Below are 21,174 nucleotides of genomic sequence, written 5' to 3'. Positions count from 1 at the left end.
ATAGTGAGAAGAGACATTCATCAATAGAGAAAGAGGCGTACGCAATAGTAGAAGCACTGCGTAAATGGAGACATTATTTATCTGGGCGACATTTTACGTTAGTAACTGACCAAAAATCTGTGTCCTTCATGTTTGATGTCAAACATTTTGGAAAGATTAAGAATGATAAAATAATGAGGTGGAGGATTGAGTTGGCATGCTACCATTTTGATATAGTCTATCGTCCGGGGAAGGATAATGTTGCCGCTGATGCGCTGTCGAGGGCTTATTGTTCTGTGATTCACGGAGATACGCTTATTAATCTTCATAATGCTTTGTGCCATCCTGGTGTTAAGAGGATGATACACTTCGTACGCAGTAAGAATTTGCCCTTTTCAGTTGAAGACGTCAAGCGGATGACTTCGTCATGCCCTGTCTGTGCTCGGTGTAAACCGAATTTCTTTAAGCCTCAACGAGCTCATCTTATAAAGGCTACTTCTCCCTTTGAACGTCTGAGCGTTGATTTTAAGGGGCCTCTTCCTTCAACGACTCAGAATCGATATATATTTACTGTTGTGGATGAGTTTTCAAGGTTTCCTTTTGCTTTTCCTTGTGCAGATGTATCAGCTGCTACAGTTATCAAATGTCTGACTCAACTTTTTGTCATCTTTGGGATGCCTGCGTATATCCATTCGGATCAGGGAAGTTCTTTTATATCTTCCCAGTTGAAGGAATACCTCCAGAGTCGGGGAATTTCTACTAGCAGAACTACCCCGTATAATCCCCAGGGTAATGGACAGTGCGAACGATACAATGGGGTGATCTGGAAGGCAGTTATGTTGGCTTTGACATCCCGGAACCTTAAGAATACACAGTGGGAAATGGTATTGCCTGATGCCCTGCATTCCATTAGATCATTGCTTTCAACGGCTACTAATGTGACTCCCCATGAAAGGCTCTTCAACTATCCGCGGAGATCCACTACGGGATATTCGGTACCTTCATGGCTTACTATGCAGGGACCTGTGCTGCTCCGACGCCATGTTAGACTGTCAAAGTATGATCCTTTCGTGGAGGAGGTGGAGCTATTGGAGGCAAATTCCCAATATGCTCACATTCGATTTCAAGATGTGAAAGAAAGTACGGTTTCAGTTAAAGACTTAGCTCCTTGTGGTGGCCAGCCCTCTTTTGAGGATATTAACAATAGCCATAATTCAGATAATGTTGATGTCATCACAGATACTACGAATGTTTCCAATCCTATTGCAGACACTTACAATTCTCTTAGTCTGCCCCCGATGGATGTTCATGATCCTCCCAGTTTACCTTCTAATGGGACTTCCAATCCGGAAACCGTTGATAATCGGGATATTGATAGCCTCCCTGCAGAAGATATTTCTGTGTCTCCTGGTGTGGGAGGGCAAGGAACTTCACCAAGGTTAAGAAGGTCGACACGAACAAGATATCCGGTTGACCAATTAAAAATGGACTTTTAAAATAATTTGATAGTAAAATTTTAAAATTGTTGAAACATTATATATGTATTGTTTTAGTCATAAATAACTAATTGTAAATTGTAAAGGCTACCTAGGTTGAAGTATATTTTAAAAGGAGGGGTGAATGTGGTGATTATTCTTGTTTTATAAGAAGCATTGTAATTGGTTGCCTGTTTTCCTGCCTTGAGATATATGCTGTAAACTCATTGGTAGTTGATGTCATGTGATCTGTGGTGGCCATCTTAAATTCAGTTCTCCACAGCTTTGGTTGAGACTGGGTGCTTAAGATGTGCTGCTGGTTTTTAAGGTTAATAAATTGAAATGAAGAGTAGATTGCCTTTCTAAAGCTAGGCTTTATTAACCTTAAAAACAAGCAGCACATCTTAAGCACCCAGTCTCAACCAAAGCTGTGGAGAACTGAATTTAAGATGCCCACCACAGATCACATGACATCAACTACCAATGAGTTTACAGCATATATCTCAAGGCAGGAAAACAGGCAACCAATTACAATGCTTCTTATAAAACAAGAATAATCACCACACTAACCCACCTATCTTTGTATCAGCAAATTTGGCTACAGTACACTCGGTCCCTTCATCCAAGTCATTAATATAGATCGTAAATAGTTGAGGCCCCAGCACTGATTCCTGTGGCACCCCACTAGTTACTGATTGCCAACTGGAAAATGACCCATTTACCCCGACTCTCTGTTCTCTGTTAGATAGCCAATCCGATATCCATGCCAAAATATTACCCCCGGCATCCCATTTCCCTTGCCTTCCACTCTCGGCCCTTCCCTTTGAAGGAAGCTTTCTCGCTTCCACCCTTTGTAAAGTGCTGTGGCACATTTTTCTACGTTAAAGGTCCTATATAAATGCAAGTTGTTGTTGAATGCCAAGGCAACACTGGGAATTTCTCAGAGCACTGTATTTACTTTTCACTCTCTGGTCATTCGCTCCGTTCTCTTCTTTCCATCTGGTTTCTTAAAAAATTTTCGGCGCATCAGTTATCTCACTTGCTTTTCATCTCCAACTGCTTTTCCCTTCACTTATTTTCTATTCTCAACCAAATTTAACATCTTTTTCAACTTGACTTTCTGTTTCTCAAAATCTGGTATAATCCAATCACAAGTACTAGTTTTCTTCATTTTATTGGGGCAGAGTGGAAAAGGTTTCCATTCCTGTTACGAACACATTCATGTTGTACAAAGCCACACCCTAAAATCAGTACATCATTCGGCAAAGGCGAAGAGAATATGGACGCTTGCCATGAATTTCAGATTGATTAGATTCAGCACTTTGTGATAAAAGCTGCTCGTTTTAATGCGCCATTAAACCTATTACACTCCCACCACTTAAATCTTGCAGTGATAACCATTTTAGTTTTGCATTAACTTCAATTCCAAAGTTGCCGGTTATAGCGTCTCAAGTATTCGGTTTATTTCGGGCAGAAACAGCTGTGTTTCCTCACCAGTGTGCACTTCGTTAAGGTACACTGAATGCAAGAACAGACATAAGTAAATAACATATCGGAAAAGTGCACTTTTGATGCAGACTTCACTTCTCTTGGGCTTCCATTTCTTCTACAATTTAAAATATTCTTTTCAATCTTTAGTGTTCACCGGGCTTTCTCAAGTAGGAAAAAAAAACCGAGAGATAGGAAAGACTGAGGCAGCTGACCTAGTCTTAGAAAGCAGAACTGATACTTTAAACTATCCTCTCTCTGGCAGTCTTTAAAACTGCAAAATACAAATTCTACTCAGCAGCCACTCAAGGCTGACTAACTGGAATTAAAATGATTTTTAACTTCATTAATGCTACAACAACAACTTGCATTTACACAGCAACTTTAATGTAGTAAAACCTCCCACGGTGCTTCATAGAAGCAATTGTCAAATAAAATTTGACACCGAGCCACTTCGAGATATTAGGACAGGTGACCAAAAGCTTAGTAAAAGAGGTAGGTTTTAGGAGCATCTTAAGAGATAGAGAGGTAGAGGCGCGGAGGGGTTTAGGGACGGAATTTCAGAGGTTAGAGCCCAGGCAGCTGAAGGCACGGCCGCCAATGGTGGAGCGAATAAAATCGAGGATGTGCAAGAGGCCAGAATTGGTGGAGCAGAGAGATCTCGGAGGGTTGTAGGGCTGAAGAGGTTAGAGAGATAGGGAGAGGCGAGGCCATGGAGGGATTTAAACACAAGGATGGGAATTTTAAAATCAAAGCGTTGCCAGACTGGGAGCCAATGTAGGTCAGCGAGCACAGGGGTCATGGATGAACGGGGATGTGGTATACAACATTATACCGCATAAAGCAGGTAAATTGCATTTGCACCCACTATAAGCGGTAGGAACTGTACATCTAAATTTACTCAATTTAGAGAAAATAAGCGTTCACAGAAACAAGTTGCATCTTCCCTCCATCCTCAACATCATTGCAGGGTCTGTGGTGCTAAGAATTTATGAGTCAGAACCTACTTTCAGGACAAATGAGATTAATTTTATAATAATAAGCAAAACATTGTGTGGAAATAATCTCTCATATTCTGAACTTTATCAAAGCGGGGAAAAAGCAGACAGGGCAGGGGGAGGGTTACTTGTTTTGGAAAATTACAGCTATGAGGCAGTTAGTAAGTCTTGCCCTTTCCCCTCCCCACCACAAAAAAAGCAGCAAGAGGATTTTGTCCAATAATTACAAGCAGGGATAAATTATTTATCCTTAATGATGTTAAAAATACTCTTGATAAGACAAGAAAAACTTTCATTACAGTGCTGGCAGGCATTTCTACCTACTTCCCAGTATCAAACCTTCATTATCTTATATGGATTATTAACTTTGCAACAGAAGGAACTGGGATTTTACACTTGATTCTAACATCAACCCATTCTCTATAGTTCTGTTATCACTGCCCCTTAGTGGATGTCTAGCCATATTGCAATTGCCCTTTCCAAGCCTAAAAGCATAGTGGCAAGAAACAAGGCACAATTGAAAAAAATGCAGCAAGTACCCACGTATGGATATAGGTCACTATGAACTTTCTTGCAACATTATGTTGGATAATTTATTTTTGGACAAGTTTGTTCCTGTGGAAAATTTATTGAACACAGCTAAAAGCTTGGATTAACCAGGACTTTAAAACACGAATCTCAAAGCCCCAATGAATTTTTTAAATCAACTGATCGCAAACCTAATAAGCATTCTAGGAACAGAGTAAATATATTAAAAAATTGCGTTGTAGTTCCTTTTATAACAAAATCAGAGACCCAAGAAGAGCTGATGCTTTGGCATTGTAGAATGGATGATTTTGCAAAAAAACTAAAATGCACTTGCCGAAAAAATAAAATAATAGATCACGCTTAAATAAAACAGCACCTCTAATACCATCTGAAAACACAAGACTGCTTAATGTTCTGACAAGGAATAGCCACCTAGGGAACTAAAATGGCATTTTCATGCCATTGCTTTTGACGCAAGTAAAATATGCTGCATTCCTCCAATTCTGGCCTCTTGTCCATCCCCACTTCCTTCACTCACGTACTGTCTAGACCCGAAGCTCTGGCATTCCCTAGCTAAACCTCTCCGCCTCTCTCTCCTCCTTTAAGACCCTCCTTAAAACCTACCTCTTTGACCAAGCTTATGGTCACCCATCCTAATGTCTCCTTTGGCTCGGTGTCAATTTTTGGCGGATAATGCTCCTGAAGCACCTCGGGATGTTTTACTACGTTAAAAGCGCTATATAAATGCAAATTGTTGTTGTACATGTCTAAAAATGGTTACTGTATATACTTGTGCAGAAGATTAGAAATTCAAGTCACTGTTTGGGGATTGAAAGTTTGGTGACAGTATTGTACTCAACTCACTGGGGTAGAGAATACCTTCTAAATCTAGGAGCACACCCACCCGGCCCCGGTCCCACTCTCCTGGCTCACCCCTCTCTCGGGCTATTGGTTTCCTGCTTACTCTCCCAGATCTCCTATTTATTCCTTGTCAATGTGCAAAGATGGCAACACTTGAACCAGTCTGTTGCATTGACTGATGGGTGCTTTTGTGGCTGGCTAGTAGGAAGGTCTTCTTAGATTGGAGTAAATTTAATATTTCATATGGTCCAGTCCTTCCTTTGTCGACAGCAATTTGGTTTAAGTACTGTAGTAGCTTCATAGTCCGTGCCTTACTTCAGTATATTCAGTCATGTTGCCAAGCACATGGCCACACAGTCTAATCAGTACTTGTTAATTACCAGAAACCTCCATGCCGAGGGTAGAATTTAAATAGATGTGTTTCGAACAGGAGTTGGGCAATTTTACGAGCAAGATGAAAGTTTTTTGCATGTTATGTTACAAATTGTTTTTTTAACCTTTGTATTGTTGGCTGGCTGAGGATAGAGTCCAAAAAATTTCAAAACTATTTTAAGCATCTAATTGGTATTTGCTGCTGATCACCCCATTTTAAAACATTTTTTAATTCAAGATTGATGGTTTTTGATTGCTGCTTAATTATTTGTTGATTGGTATGATGTCTCCCTGATTTGTGGATATGAAATTTGGACAAAATTAGGTGGATGGGAGACAGACAAAATGACCTCCAGAGGCACGTTTTTTTACAAATATATAAATACAGCATAGTGTTGCTCAGGGTGATTTGGAGCATATGTTGTTTTATAGTAGAATAAATATATATCATATATATTTTAGTTATAGTGGGTGATCTTAAAGAAATCATGCAACCACATTCTACAAAAAGGTTATTCAAATCATTTTCTTTAAGTTTTTAAAAACTAGTTATGTTTTACCTTCTGTATGTGGCACTATATCCTTTACCTCTGGGGGAGGATCCATGCGTAAACCTACAAGTATTCCCATATGGGCAGTGGCCAGTTTTCATCCAATTACGGCATTGTGTCTAGATAAAAATATAGGGAATTTGTAATTATACAATTGTTAAGAACAACTTTAAAAAATATATCTACCCAATACAATAAACATGTATTGTCCTTTTTATAACTTTTATGTAAAACCTGTTACCGGAAGGAGGTGGTGAGACACTTTTGTTCACAGAAAACTGACTTTCATTACAGATACAAACATTTAGCCCCTGCAGTGCTCAAGGCTAATGTTTACAAAATGGATTACTGTGCCTTTTGGTACAACATAACATCCAACAAAGAACCGAATACATTCAGTGGAGTACTCAACTCACATGAAAACATTCGTAGAAAGTCAAGATATACAGTAACATTTCTGGACCAACCTACTGCATATGATTTTATAAATACATTTCTAACACTGGTGCTAAATGATAATGCAAGTTGTAACAAGATTTAGAAAATTATGAACTAAAATTTTATAAAGGCATACGATTATAGAAAATTCATAGTCAGTACAGCACACATCAATTTCATCAATCTCCCCATCCCCTTTTTTGATTTTCCAAAATGGCTTCCCAGCTTTAACAGAATTCACAGTAAAGTCCTAAGCCATCAAAAACTGCCAATTGTCACTAACCAAAACAATGAAAATAAAGTTGAAATTGCTACCTCCTGAATTATAAAACTTCTAAAGTAAATAAAACAAACTTTTAGAAGTTGTCTGCAGCCACTTTGGAACACAATTAATTATGTCCATTAGAGGTTTGACTATTGTTAATTACCAGTTCTGGACAAGCCTGGTGTGAAGCTGACTGTTATAAATTGTTTCAGTCCATTTATAACAATGACCAATTTTTCTTTTGGTCCAGCTGAGCAATGCTACTGATGTTAGAAGCTAGATACAGTTCACCTGGGATTTTGAAAACTAGACAGACATGTGCCTCCCTCTTGCTCTTGGATCAAGGCTATTTTTCTTGGTTGCTGCCAAATCTAGCTCAAAACAGTATTTTAAAATTGTTAATTTTAGTCGTGTAGTGCTCATTGCGCAATAAAAAAAATCCCTGATGTGAGCAAATTAACATAATATTAGTGTTTGCTTCAATGTCATTCTGTGCAAGCTAAAAACCTAAAGCTTTAACAAAATAGTCAACCCATGGAGACTAGAAGTTCTCAGGACCTGTTGATAGTCTAAGGGTTAAAATACTCTGATCAGTAGCTTCTTATATTTGGATTAATATGCATTTTTTGACACTAAGCTACATTACTAAACTCAGAGGGCAAATTTACCCATTAAGTATCCTGGTACTGCAGATTTTTTAGTGTTTCGTGGGCATGTTTTTAGTTCAACAACTTAAGATTTAAAAACTTGGTTTTACAGGCATATAGTCCATCAATCCTCACATCTCCTTAATTTAATTAAAGCAACCCGCACCTTTTCTTTGTTTTGAACATAAAATGAATTTGATTCGGAGTGCTGCATCATCCAGGAAAATTAATTTTCATGACTTCTGTCACGTTTGGAAACTAAGAAGTAAGGTCCGTTTCCAAACTCAGCTCCTCTTTTTCATCTGTGCAGGTAAGAATTACAACACTTCAAACCACTGAAGCAAGCCACAGAAATCAAGTCATTTTGTTAATATAGTTATAAAAAGGTACAATATTTCAATCCTGACTATTTAATGTAGTTATGAACCAAGAACATTATGGGTCTCAAAACTGATCACGAAAACCTTCGTAACTACAATAAAAAAATGTACATCATGATGGATTAGAGCATCTTTCATATATCAAAATACTGTAATTTGGATATCTCTGCTGTTGAACATCATGTAATGCACAGGCTGTTTCAAAAATGTGAGTAAAAAGCAAAATACTGCAGTTGCTGGAAATCTGAAACAAAACCAGAAAATGCTGGGCACACTCAGGTCAGTCAGCATCTGCGGAGAGAACAGACAAGTGTACATTTCTTCAGAAGTGTCTGCTCATAAAAAGGTAAACTTGGCTGTTTACTCCACAGATGTTTAAAAATGTGTTAATTTTCTAACAGATGTAACACTGTAGCCCGATGTTCTGAATTTATCTAGTTTTTTCTGGGGTTTTTGCTCAGTATATAGAGAGAGAGAGCAGGTTTCTATGCAACACATACTGTGTCTATTTTGGTTCCCAACGATAGTGAATAAATGCTTTATAGATATATGGCAATTATTTCCTTTTATTTAATGAAAATGTTACATAAGTGGTCATCAACAAGACAATTCTATTTTAAGTGAAAATATTTGGTACACTAAACAAGCATTCCAGCCAACAGTGTTTATCCTAACTAGTGCAGAGCAAGTTGAGAGGACAACTGTCATCTAATTACAAAATCCAATATGCTTACCAATAGTGGAAGTCAGTTAGAGAAACCTACAATGATGGCTGCAGACAGGGCAAAGTGGTAAAATCAACAGATGCTGCTACCTCACCATATGACTAGATTACCTTTTCCCCTTGTTCAAGTAGATTACTCCACTTAGCAGCCTGGCTAGAAACATCCCAAGTGTGACTACTGGCAGCTGAGACTCAAACCCGTTACTCTCACTCTATCAATGACAATGATTGATGAAAGATGTTTTATGAGTAATGCGTTTGATGTGCATTAACACGTGACCTGTATGGCCAAGATTTTTAGTTAGCCTTGTGTCTCAAATAAATCTTACAATTATTATACCATAAATGTGCACCCATGCATTTATTCGGCAATGCTATTACAAATTTTACAAGAACTTTTTTAACCTATTATAAAATTATGGCAAAGTCAAAATACCTTCAGGGGAAAACGTGCAATACAAGCACAGGATCACAAAATGATCTTTGAAATGAAACTGATGATGATACAGGTGATTTCTAACAAGTCATACTGTACTGACGAAGAAATGAACCCCGGGAGCTATAAAATATAATGCGGGAGTTGCAACTCGTGTTTTCCGAACATACACAGAAGCAGTATTTTACAAACTTGTATGTTCCCATGCATTACATCAGAGTAACCGTGAAATACAAGTACAGATAGACTATCCTTTATCCGAAAACCTCGGGACCAGCCGTGTTTCGGTTTTCGGAAAATTTCGGATTTCGGAAGGTGGGTCGGCGGGGGTCCGCGGGCGTCCGCAGTCGTGGCTTGTCCGTCGCTGCTAGCCTGGAATGCAATGAAGTTCCGCATTTCCACCAACAGGTCTGCTCAGCGTAAGTCGGCGGGGGTCGGGGTCGGCGGGGGGGTCGTGCGCCACTCTGGTCATGTCATGCGCACGACTTACGCTGACCGAAAAAACCTTCGGTTTTTAGAGGGTTTCGGTTTTCGGAAGTTCGGATAAAGGGTAGTCTACCTGTATGACTTTACACTGAATTTTTACAATTTTTACATTAAAATTTTTTCAGACACTTCATGCTGCTTCAGGTTACAAACTTGAAACCTTCCTCCCCCCACCCCCAAAAAAATGACCTACTGTACTAAGTCAGTGGAGTATCCCCACCTCTCATCAAATTAACCCTCTTTTGTTTCATTTTTTGGAGGGAGACATTTATCTGAAACAACAGAAGTAAAAAGGGAGATAGACCGCATTTTATGTTGATCATCTAATAAGGCCTGTTGAGTATATCATGCAGTGGGAATTGCTGTGCAATATTTTTTATATTATGATTTTGAAGAGAGAGAATTGGCAACAGGTGACACAAAATGAGAACTGCAGAGCGCACCACAGCACAGTAATGAACCAGTATCATCAGTCTAACACTTGATGCCACAGTGTGACTTCTGTGCTTCATTTCTGGATACCACAGCCTCATGTCTGATCAAAGTGCAATGTAAAAATACACATTGTATTCAAAACCATTTAACACACAAAATGTTCATGAATACATCTCTCCATTGTACCTTAAAAGTTGTACTCCAGGGAACCAGAAACACATTAGGTCTAATTTAATATTTTTAATGAATTCAGTCATCAAGATGACACTGTTAATACTAGGAATTGGAACCGTTCACCAATTTTGGCACTTAGTGTCATCAAGTACTTCCAGATCTGGTACATCCCAGAATGAATCTCTGGTCTGCTCTAAAAATGTACCTGAACCCCATCCTCAGAAAATTATCCTCTACATCAGTGGAATATGTGTATTTCCTTCACCAGCCATTCTTGTATTCTCTCTGAACAAGGCTGCCAATTCTGTACCAAATTATGGACAGCTTCGTACTATGAATTCGATTGAGGCTATCCATGTGCATTTCACTTAAAGCCCAAAGAGTCAGTAGAGATGGGAGTTAAGGTGGGATTCAGTCATATCTCAAAGGTGAAAGGATAGAGTTCCTATACACTGCACCACCCAGTTCCCAGATCACTACTCAAGTCACTGTTGCTAAGCACATTTATATTTTCAAAACATGGCCCCTAAATATTGACGTTGATGCGATTTTATTCCACTCCTTAAGTTGCCCAGGGCACGGTCATAAATATCTTTTCAGAACAATGACTCTCTTATGGAAGGCTGTAGGTTTCTAGTCCATTGAAGTACAGAAGCAAAAGAAACCTGTAAATTGTTGTACTATACCTGCAAATGATCAAGATAATACATACCAAACTAACTAGCTACAGGTATATGGTTGGTGTCAGGGCATACAGGAAAAAACTAAATAAAAAGGACTGATATATATCACAAGAAAATAATAAATATTCTAAAAATACTATGCTAATTAAAACTTGACGATGTTTAAATTACAATCAACTTTAGTATCTGATAAACACATCATATGCAATAGCCGGATGTTTGAGGAGTTCCTACCGGGTCTATTTACAGTCTGCATTAATATTTTGGTTTAGTGTAAATTACTCTGCTATCCAAGTGTTTACTTGAAGGTTTAGGAGGTATTTATCACACACTAAAACTCACCCAACCTCCTTCACAAGCTTTATCTTGCATCTGAATTTAGCAAATCACTGAATCCTCCCTACCCTACCCTCTCAGCACTCCACTTAAAAAAAAACCCTATCCTCTTTGATCAGTTCTGATCAATGATCATTTGCATATATAGTTCAGCCGTCCTCTGGTTACAGGTATTTGTTTTGTGTTGTTTCAGGGCAAAAAGGAAAAATCACAAGATATTAAAAATGCAAAGGAGCCATTGTTCTGGAATATTGTGGAGGTAAATATATAGAAGTGTCACAGTGGTTATCAATTTTTTTTAAATTAGTGGTGCTTGACACAGTGGCACACGTATTGGAAACTGGGTTAGAGCATGCCCACCCCTCAGCTCGAGAATAGTATACAGGGAAAGTGGACAAATAAATCTCAAAATAGACCAAAAAAATCTCAATTTGTTCTCAGAATATGCATCTGAAAATATAAGTCGAATTCCAAGGTACAGTATTAGATTAACAGCACTGCAGTAATTAAATGCAATTGTACCATTTGTTATATTACGGTATTTGTTTCTGTTTGTCTAGAGTATCCTTTTAAGAAAATATTTAGTAGAAATGCTGGAAAGTAGAAGCTGTCCCCATTGTAAAATACTGACCTCAGCACTTGACCCTGTGCTAGGCCCAAGCCTTTCAAACACACTGGGTCTACGAGACGTGCTCTCAGAAATGGTCTTTGAATTTTCAACAGTAACCTTCCGTCTCACTTTTGACATTCTGATTCATTGGAAGCTAAAAATAAAAAGACAACCATATGAAAGTGTACAGGACAACATCTAGCTTCTTCATTTGCACTTTTAGCTTTAACCGTGATAAATGGAAAACTAAAATGCTAAATATAGCTCTGAATTAAGTAGATTATACAACAAAAGACTGTTTCCTTGGGAACATGAATTTGCAAATTAAAACACCAGGTTTTTAAAAATAGGCTTCCCAAGTTTGAAACAGATGCAGTTTTGGGGTCTGGCTCATTACCCTGGTTAGGATTATCTGGCAATAAATCATTGGATGTGTTTATGCAGTGATCTATTTCCTTAAAACTTCACAGCCATATTTTTTCAGAAGGTCACAAAAACACAAGATAAATATGGATAAGTTCAGCCCACCTTAGCTCATCCATTCAGGGAAGCCTACAGTCCCCCATCACTGCAACCAGCTACCCAGAAGTTCATTCCATACATTAATTACTCTTAGTGAAGAACTTCCTGACATCAGTGCTAAATTTGTCCTGCCTTACTTTTTACTGGTCATTGTGAGGAAGATTTCCTCTGTTATATTTGTAAGAAAATTTAAAAACACAAGTATCATAGGGATAATTTTGCAAGGCTTCGCTACCAGAGTAAAGCTTGATTAGCAGCGAGTGCAAGTCAGAGAATGGGGTTATTGAGTCATAATCGTGTCTAGCAAAGCTCTGTGCCGACAGCAAAATCTTGTGATATCGCCAGTCTAGTCTGTGTAGAAGATGCCAGTCAGTAAGCTGTGCAATATAGAATTAACATGAGAGGGGGAACCGAATAACTGTCCCATAGACGTGAATACAGCTCTGTATATATAGGAAAGTCAATATAGGAACATAGAAACAGGAGTAGGCAATTCAGCCCCTCAAGCTTATTCTGCCATTCTATTAGACCACAGATGATCTGTACCTCAACTTCATATTTTGTCTTTTCTCCAAACCCCTTAATACCCTTACCTAACAAAAATCGATCAGTATTAACCTTGAACATTTCAATTGACCCAGCATCCACAGCCTTTTGGAGACAGTGTTCCAGATTTCCACTGCCCTTTGTGTGAAAAAATGCTTTCACACCTAACTGGCCTAGCTCTAATTTTAAGATCATGGCCCCTTGTTCTGGATTCTACCACTAGAGGATACACAGCAGTGCATCTGTCTCTACCCTGTCGAATCCCTTTATCATTTTAATAAAGATCTTAATTAGATCACCTCTCAACCTTGCAAGGGAACACAAACCAAGTTTATGCAACCTGTCCTCATAATTTAACCCTTTAAGCCATGGTATCTTTCTGGTGAAGCTGCGCTGTATCCCCATCAAGGTCAATACGTATATCTTTCCTAAGGTATGGTGCCCAAAACTGAACGCAGTTCTCCAGATGGAGTCTGATCGTTGCTCTGTACAACTGAAACATAACTTATTCATTTTTGAATTCCAAAGCCCCTTGAGATAATAGCCAACATTCCAGTAGCCTTTCCGATGACTTTTTGTACCTGGGCACTAGCTTTTAGTGGTTGGTGTACACAGACATCAAAATCCCATAGCTCTTCCACAACTCCTTGTCTCTCACCATTAAGAAAATATTCCAATTTGTCTCGCAGATCCAAAGTGGACGACATCACACTTCATGTTGAACTCCATCTGCCAGCTTTTCCCCACTCACTTAGTCTGTGTGTCCCTTTATAAATTTCTGCTCCCATCAACACAATTTACTGTCTCTGAACTTAGTGTTAACTGCAAATCTGAATATATAACTCTCCATTCCTTTATTCAAGTCATCATTAATATATATGGTGAAAAGCTGTGGCCCCGGTAGCAATCCCTAGGGAACACGTCACATCCTGCCAATCAGAGAATAAACACTTTTTCCAGACACTCTGTCTCCTACCTCTCAAACAATTATTAACCCATGTCACACGGTTATCTCCACTCTGTACGCTTTCATTTCTGCCAATAATCTTGTGTAAACTTTATCAAATATCTTCTGGAAGTCCATATAGACAACATCTATAGACACGCCCCTTTCCACTAAGCTAGTGAACTCCTCAAAAAATTCAACTTAATGAGTCAGGCATGACCTACCCATCACAAATCCATGCTGGCTCTTTTTAATCAGCTCATACTTGACCAAGTGCTCAGTCACTCTGTCCCTGATGGTAGTTTCTAATAATTTCCCCACAACAGTAAGATACTTTGCCCCCATCATGTCACATGATGGGATCATACATGTCTCTCAAGGTCATGTTACATGTAAAAAGAATGCAGAGAGACACCAGGCTGAGGGAATGTCTTCATATATGCAAGATAATAGGATGGTGGCCATTGTGGCTATGGTACTCTGTAAATGGAGTTCTGCTGTAGAAACACGTAGTGAGATGAATGAGGATGAGAAACATCTTGAGTGCTGGTGGTGAAGTTGAACAGTTAACATTTTGTGGGAAAGATATATTAAATAAGATTTTTAGTGATGGAGGGGATGTGAAAGCAAACAAAATCACATATAAGCCAAGATGTTTTAATGTTACCAGATATGCTTCCTACGTGACACTCTGATTTCATCACCAAAATTACTTGCAACGTTAGTGTCAGACCTGCAAGTACTAATACTTCACCCTGGTGTTATATAGCTAAAGATGGCCAATGCACATATAACTCAAATATGGGAAGAAAAAAATTACAATTTCCCCCCATCCCTCCACTGTTCAAGGGGACATAGTATGAAAATTTCACACCCTCCATTATGCTTCACTGAAATTATAATACTGCAGCGGTCACTAATCAATTCTGCCCACAGTATGACTATCATACACGTAAACATTCTCATTCAGTAGTGTTCTAATGGGAGCTTGAAATTGTAATACTATGTTCGCGAACTGAAAAATGGGCATCAGTACAAGTGCCGATTTTGGACAGTAAAACTTAATTGCATCTTGACATAGAGCATTTTGAGCTATAGAAGACTAAGGCAAAGCACTGGTAGTTAAAGATTTGCTAAGAGTGGCAATAGTCGTCGGAACAATTTGAGATGATTTAAGAAACTCACACATGAAGCATACTACAATTGCATTAACGTACATTGGTTCAGCTTCCCCGAAGGCAGAATGTAACTGAGCTAGTCAGGCTGGAATGATCCAGGCTCGATTCCTGACCTGTGCTGAGTTTGCTGATCTGAACCTGGGCAGCAGTTGGATTTCTGTAATTTTTTTTAAAATTTGCTTATGGGGTCTGGGAGTCGCTGGCAAAGCCAGCATTTATTGCCAATCCCTAACTGCCCTAGAGAAAGTGGTGGTGAGCCGCCTTTTTGAACCGCTGCAGTCCGTGTGGTGAAGGTACTCCCAGTGTTGTTAGGGAGAGTGTTCCAGGATTTTGACCCAGCGACGATGAAGGATCAGCGATATACTTTAAAGTCAGGATGGTGTGTGACTTGGAGGGGAACTTGGAGGTGGTGGTGTTCCCATACGCCTACTACCCTTGTCCTTCTAGGTGGAAGAGGTCATGGGTTTGGGAGGTGCTGCCAAAGAAGCCTTGGCAAGTTGCTGCAGTGCATCTTGTAGTTGGTACACGCTGCAGCCACAGTACGCCGGTGGGGGATGGAGTGAATGTTTAAGGTGGTGGATGGGGTGCCAATCAAGCGGGCTGCTTTGTCCTGGATCATGTTGAGATTCTTGAGTGTTGTTGCAGTTGCACTCATCCAGGCAAGTGGAGAGTATTCCATCACACTCCTTACTTGAGCCTTGTAGATGGTGGAAAGGCTTTGGGGAGTCAGAAGGCGAGACACTCACCCGCAGAATACCTAGTCTCTGACCTGCTCTTGTTGCCACAGTATGTGTGTGGCTGGTCCAGTTACGTTTCTGGTCAATGGCGACCCCCAGGATGTTGATGGTGGGGGATTCGGCGATGGTAATGCCGTTGAATGTCAAAGGGAGGTGGTTAGACTCTCACTTGTTGGAGATAGTTATTGCCTGGCAATTCTGTGGCGTGAATGTTACCTGCCACTTATCAGCCCAAGCCTGAACGTCGTCCAGGTCTTGTTGCATGCGGGCAACGACTGCTTCATTATCTGAGGAGTTGCGAATGCCGCTGAACACTGTGCAGTCATCAGCGAACATCCCCATTTCTGACCTTATGTTGGAGGGAAGGTCATTGATGAAACAGCTGAAGATGGTTGGGCCTAGGACACTGCCCTGAGGAACTCCTGCAGCGATGTCCTGGGGCTGTGATGATTGACCTTCAATTACCACAACCATCTTCCTTTGTGCTAGGTATGACTCTAGCCAGTGAAGCATTTTCCCCGATTCCCATTGACTTCAGTTTTACTAGGGTTCCTTGATGCCACACTTGGTCAAATGCTGCCTTGATGTCAAGGGCAGTCACTCTCACCTCACCTCTGGAATTCAGCTCCTTTGTCCACGTTTGGACCAAGACTGTAATGAGGTCGGGAGCAGAGTGGTCTTGGCGGAACCCAAACTGGGCATCAGTGAGCAAGTTATTGGTGAGTAAGTGCCGCTTGATAGCACTGGTCGACAACACCTTCCATCACTTTGCTGATGATTGAGAGCAGACTGATGGGGCGGTAATTGCTCGGGTTGGATTTGTCCTGCTTTCTGTGGACAGGACATACCTGGGCAGTTTTCCACATTGTCGGATAGATGCCAGTGTTGTAGCTGTACTGGAACAGCTTGGCTAGAGGCGCGGTTAGTTCTGGAGCACAATTCTTCAGTACGATAGCCGGGATGTTGTCGGGGCCCATATGCGCTCAGCCATTTCTTGATATCATGTGGAGTGAATCGAATTGGCTGAAGACTGGCTTCAGTGATGGTGGGGACCTCAGGAGTAGGCCGATATGGATCATCCACTTGGCACTTCTGGCTGAAGATGGTTGCAAACGCTTCAGCCTTGTCTTTTGCACTCATGTGCTGGGCTGCACCATCATTGAGGATGGGGATATTCATGGGGCCTCCTCCTCCCATTAGTTGTTTAATGGTCCACCACCATTCATGACTGGATGTGGCAGGACTGCAGAGCTTTGATCTGATCCATTGATAGTGGGATCACTTAGCCCTGTCTATAGCATGCTGCTTCCCCAGTTTGGCACCTGGTGCTGCTCCCGCCATGCTCTTCTACACTCCTTATTGAACCAGGGTTGGTCCCCTGGCTTGGTGGTAATGGTAGAGTGACAGATATGCCAGGCCATGAGGTTACAGATTGTGGTGGCATACAATTCTGCTGCTGCTGATGACCCACAACGCCTCATGGTTTTGAGCTGCTAGATCTGTTCTGAATCTATCCCATTTAGCACGGTGGTAGTGCCACACAACATGACAGAGGGTGTCCTCAGTGTGAAGACAGGACTTCGTCTCCGCAATGACTGTGCGGTGGTCACTGCTACCAATGCTGTCATGGACAGATGCATCTGCGACAGGTAGATTGGTGAGGACGAGGTCAAGTAGGTTGTTCCCTCGTGTTGGTTCTCTCACCACCTGTCGCAGGCCCAAACTGGCAGTTATGTCCTTCAGGACTCGGCCAGCTCAGTCAGTAGTGGTGCTACCGAGCCACTCTTGGTAATGGACATTGAAGTCCCCCACCCAGAATACATTCTGTGCCCTTGCTACTCTGTGCTTCTTCCAAGTGGTGTTCAACATAACCTCCGCACCCTTGAACCATGGAGAACAGGTGGGGGCCAGTCAGAATTTTTACTTGATCAGCATCCAGTGATCTCTGCAGAGAAGTGAACGTGCTTACATTGAGGGAGGACAGGATTGAGCTTGGTCATGATGTTGCCTACAGGGCAACTGCCTACCAATAGTCAGTGTCCAAGCTCACACCTGAAGAATAGGCATTTAAGCAAGGCACTAGATAGCAACCACAGCTGTGGAAACAGAACCCAGGAGTTAATGCCGAGTGAAGTGAAGAAAGTTGGCAAAAGAAATTCGGTGGGAGGGTGGGTCTGAAAGCATTTTGGTTTAAGTTCAATTTTCCTTTAGCTTATTGCTAACAATGTGCTAAATAGACCATGCAGCAAAACTGTTAATGTGACATTGCACAGCAAAACTCAGCCAGAACAAATACATCAGTGCCCATAATTCAAAATACAAACTGAAGGGGAAAATCTGATAGGAGAAACTCACCTGGAGGAAAAAGAACTGCATTTAAAAGAATGGCTGGGCATCCAGCAGACTAACAGAACTTTCTCACATGAACTAAAATTTCACTCATCTTATTTATGCTATTCTGAACGAATATCAAAGTGCACACGGTGGTGTGGGGATGACTCGCACTCCCTCCGACTGTGGGGAGGAACTTGGAGTGGCTGAGCGAACGGGATCCTCCCAATCTAAGATCCATGCACATACTCGAAATGTGCAGGTGTTATGACAGCACTGCAAGGTGTTTTTTGCATCATGGCCCAAAAATAAAAGTCTTCTACTTCCTCCTCTCCAATTTTAGCAGCGCTGAGTGCTCACATTCACTACTGAAAGAGCTCACAGATATTAGCATGCATGCAGCATGTCAATTACCAGTAGTAGTCAATAAATGTACTGTTGTTTGTAGCCTGGATTAAGCATGCTTATGGCTAGATTGTCAACAACTGGGTGGAAAACACAGCCCTTTATTTTCACTATGTCACTATTTCCATGATTACCTCATGCTCTTCCTCATTCATTCATTCTCCACATACAAATATATCGGCTGTCATCCAAACTTGGGGATTGGAGGTGGTACCTACTGCAATGTTCGAGCATTTGGAACCTCATGCGAGGTCTCACTGTAGTATCATACTGCTTTTCTTCTTTCCACTGAACAGCAGTCATTCTATTGCTTCACACACACAAAAATTCTTCAACACTCTAAATTCAGACCATGTATGACTAATTTGAATTTGATCAGCTTATGGTCCCTTTAAAACTCCAAACTTTTTATATTGTTGCTGTTTAGTTTAAGAACATCTATTATTTCTCACGAGAAGTTCTTTACTCAAATATGTGCTTCAGTGAAAGGCTCCTTTGGTCAATCTGATGGTTTCAGCTGACAGCGCCACCCAGATTAAGAAATTGTATATATTTCAGTAAACCCTTTCAAGGAGGTACCCAGAAATGGTGTCGACATCCCCACACCAACACTACACAAGTATAAGCGCAGTTTGCTCGGGTTGTCAACAGGGCTCGCTGTGATCACCTGAAATGGAATATCGAATGACATCATTCAATACTTTGCATACAGCAAGTGCGTGAAATCTAGCTCCTTTATCAAACTGAAGAGCAAGCTCTGCAACTCACAGTAAACTGCGTGTAGAACACCAAGACAGTTCTCAAGATTATTTCATCAAACTACTAGCCAAGTCATGCTCCTTGTTGACACACGTCAGGGTCCTCTGGGAGTCTCAATGAGTTCCTGATTTTGCTCTGAATATTAATACCATAACATAGCCCACTTCATTGTATTCAGGTCAATCTTCATCCAAGAGTCTCAAAGACTGTAGTAACATTGGCTATCTCTGTCAATAAAGACCAAAGTCTCAACAACCAGAAAAATACAAACGCATTCTGTTTCTTGCTTTTAGAACAATCGTCATCCTTCTCTGGTTGCCAGGTATCCTTTCCCAACACTAGGCTTTATTTGTAATGATTTTAAAAGCACAGAATTCCAATCTCTACCAAGGTCCTTGAGGGAAAGAGTCTACTCCACCACAGCTGAATGATACCTTGCAAGTCAATTCCAATTCTGGCCTCTTGAGTATCGCCAATTTTAAATCATAGAAACATAAAAACATAGATGATAGGAGCAGGAGTAGGCCATTCGGCCCCTCGAGCCTGCTCCGCCATTCAATGAGATCATGGCTGATCATCCACACTCAGTACCCTGTCCCTGCCTTCTCCCCATATCCCTTGATCCCTTTAGCCTTAAGAAATATATCTAACTCCTTCTTGAATATATTTAATGAATTGGCCTCAACTGCCTTCTGTGGTAGAGAATTCCACAGGTTCACCACTCTCTGGGTGAAGAAATTCTTCCTCATCTCTGTCCTAAATGGCTTACCCCTTATCCTTAGACTGTGACCCCTGGTTCTGGACTCCCCTGCCATCGGGAACATCCTTCCTGCATCTAGTCTGTCTAATCCTGTTAGAATTTTATAAGTTTCAATGAGATCCCCTCTCATTCTTCGAAACTCCAGCGAGTATAAGCCCTATCGACCCAATCTCTCCTCATACGTCATTCCTGCCAACCCAGGTATCAGTCTGGTGAATCTTCGCTGCACTCCCTCCATGGCAAGAACATCCTTCCTCAGATAAGGTGACCAAAACTGCACACAATACTCAAGGTGTGGTCTCACCAAGGCCCTGTACAACTGCAGCAACACATCCTTGTTCCTGTACTCGAACCCTCTCGCTACGAAGGCCAACCTACCATTTGCCTTCTTAACCGCCTGCTGCACCTGCATGCTTACCTTCAGCGACTGGTGCACAAGGACACCCAGGTCTCGTTGCACTTCCCCTTCCCCCAATCTATTGCCGTTCAGATAATAATCTGCCTTCCTGTTTTTGCCACCAAAGTGGATAACCTCACATTTATCCACATTATACTGCATCTGCCATATCGCCCAACCTGTCCAAATCATACTGGAGTTTCCTCGGCATCCTCCTCACAGCACACACGCCCACCCAGCTTTGTGTCGTCTGCAAACTTGGAGATATTACATCTAGTTCCCTCATCTAGATCATTAATATATATTGTGAATAGCTGGGGCCCTAGCACCGATCCCTGCGGTACCCCACTAGTCACTGCCTGCCACTCTGAAAAAAAGTTTATTCCAACTCTGCTTCCTGCCTGCCAACCAGTTCTCCATCCAAGTCAGTACCTTGCCCCCAATCCCATGTGCCTTAACTTTACACGCTAATCTCTTATGCGGGACCTTATCGAAAGCCTTCTGAAAGTCCAAATACACCACATCCACTGGTACTCCCTTATCTATTCTCAAAAAAATACCAGATTAGTCAAGCACGGTTTACTTTTTGTAAATCCATGTTGACTTTGTCCGATCCTGTCACTGTTTTCCAAGTGCTCTGCTATTACATCTTTTATAATGGACTCTAGCATTTTCCCCACTACCGATGTCGGGCTTACCGGTCTATAATTCCCCGTTTTCTCTCTAC

The 21,174-nt window shown here is 41.0% G+C and overlaps 1 protein-coding gene across 1 annotated transcript in view; it reads right to left on the bottom strand.

The window, feature by feature from the left end:
• The window catches only part of zc3h13 (zinc finger CCCH-type containing 13), a 163,461-nt gene that overhangs the window by 123,597 nt on the left and 18,690 nt on the right, over positions 1-21,174 (bottom strand). Inside the window, exons 2-3 of the mRNA XM_086006488.1 lie at positions 11,888-12,020; positions 6,262-6,371 (exon numbers count right to left, since the gene is read on the bottom strand). Coding sequence (XP_085862614.1) covers positions 6,262-6,371; positions 11,888-12,004 — 227 coding nt within the window. The 5' untranslated portion in view covers positions 12,005-12,020. The remainder of the gene's footprint in view (positions 1-6,261; positions 6,372-11,887; positions 12,021-21,174) is intronic.

This window comes from Somniosus microcephalus, chromosome 14 (genome assembly GCF_052327205.1).
Source record: "Somniosus microcephalus isolate GS21.2 chromosome 14, FLI_Smic_1.0, whole genome shotgun sequence".
Lineage (NCBI taxonomy): Eukaryota > Metazoa > Chordata > Chondrichthyes > Squaliformes > Somniosidae > Somniosus > Somniosus microcephalus.
The sequence above is the reverse complement of the archived record's forward strand: the minus strand, read 5'-3'. Positions and strand labels throughout refer to the sequence as shown.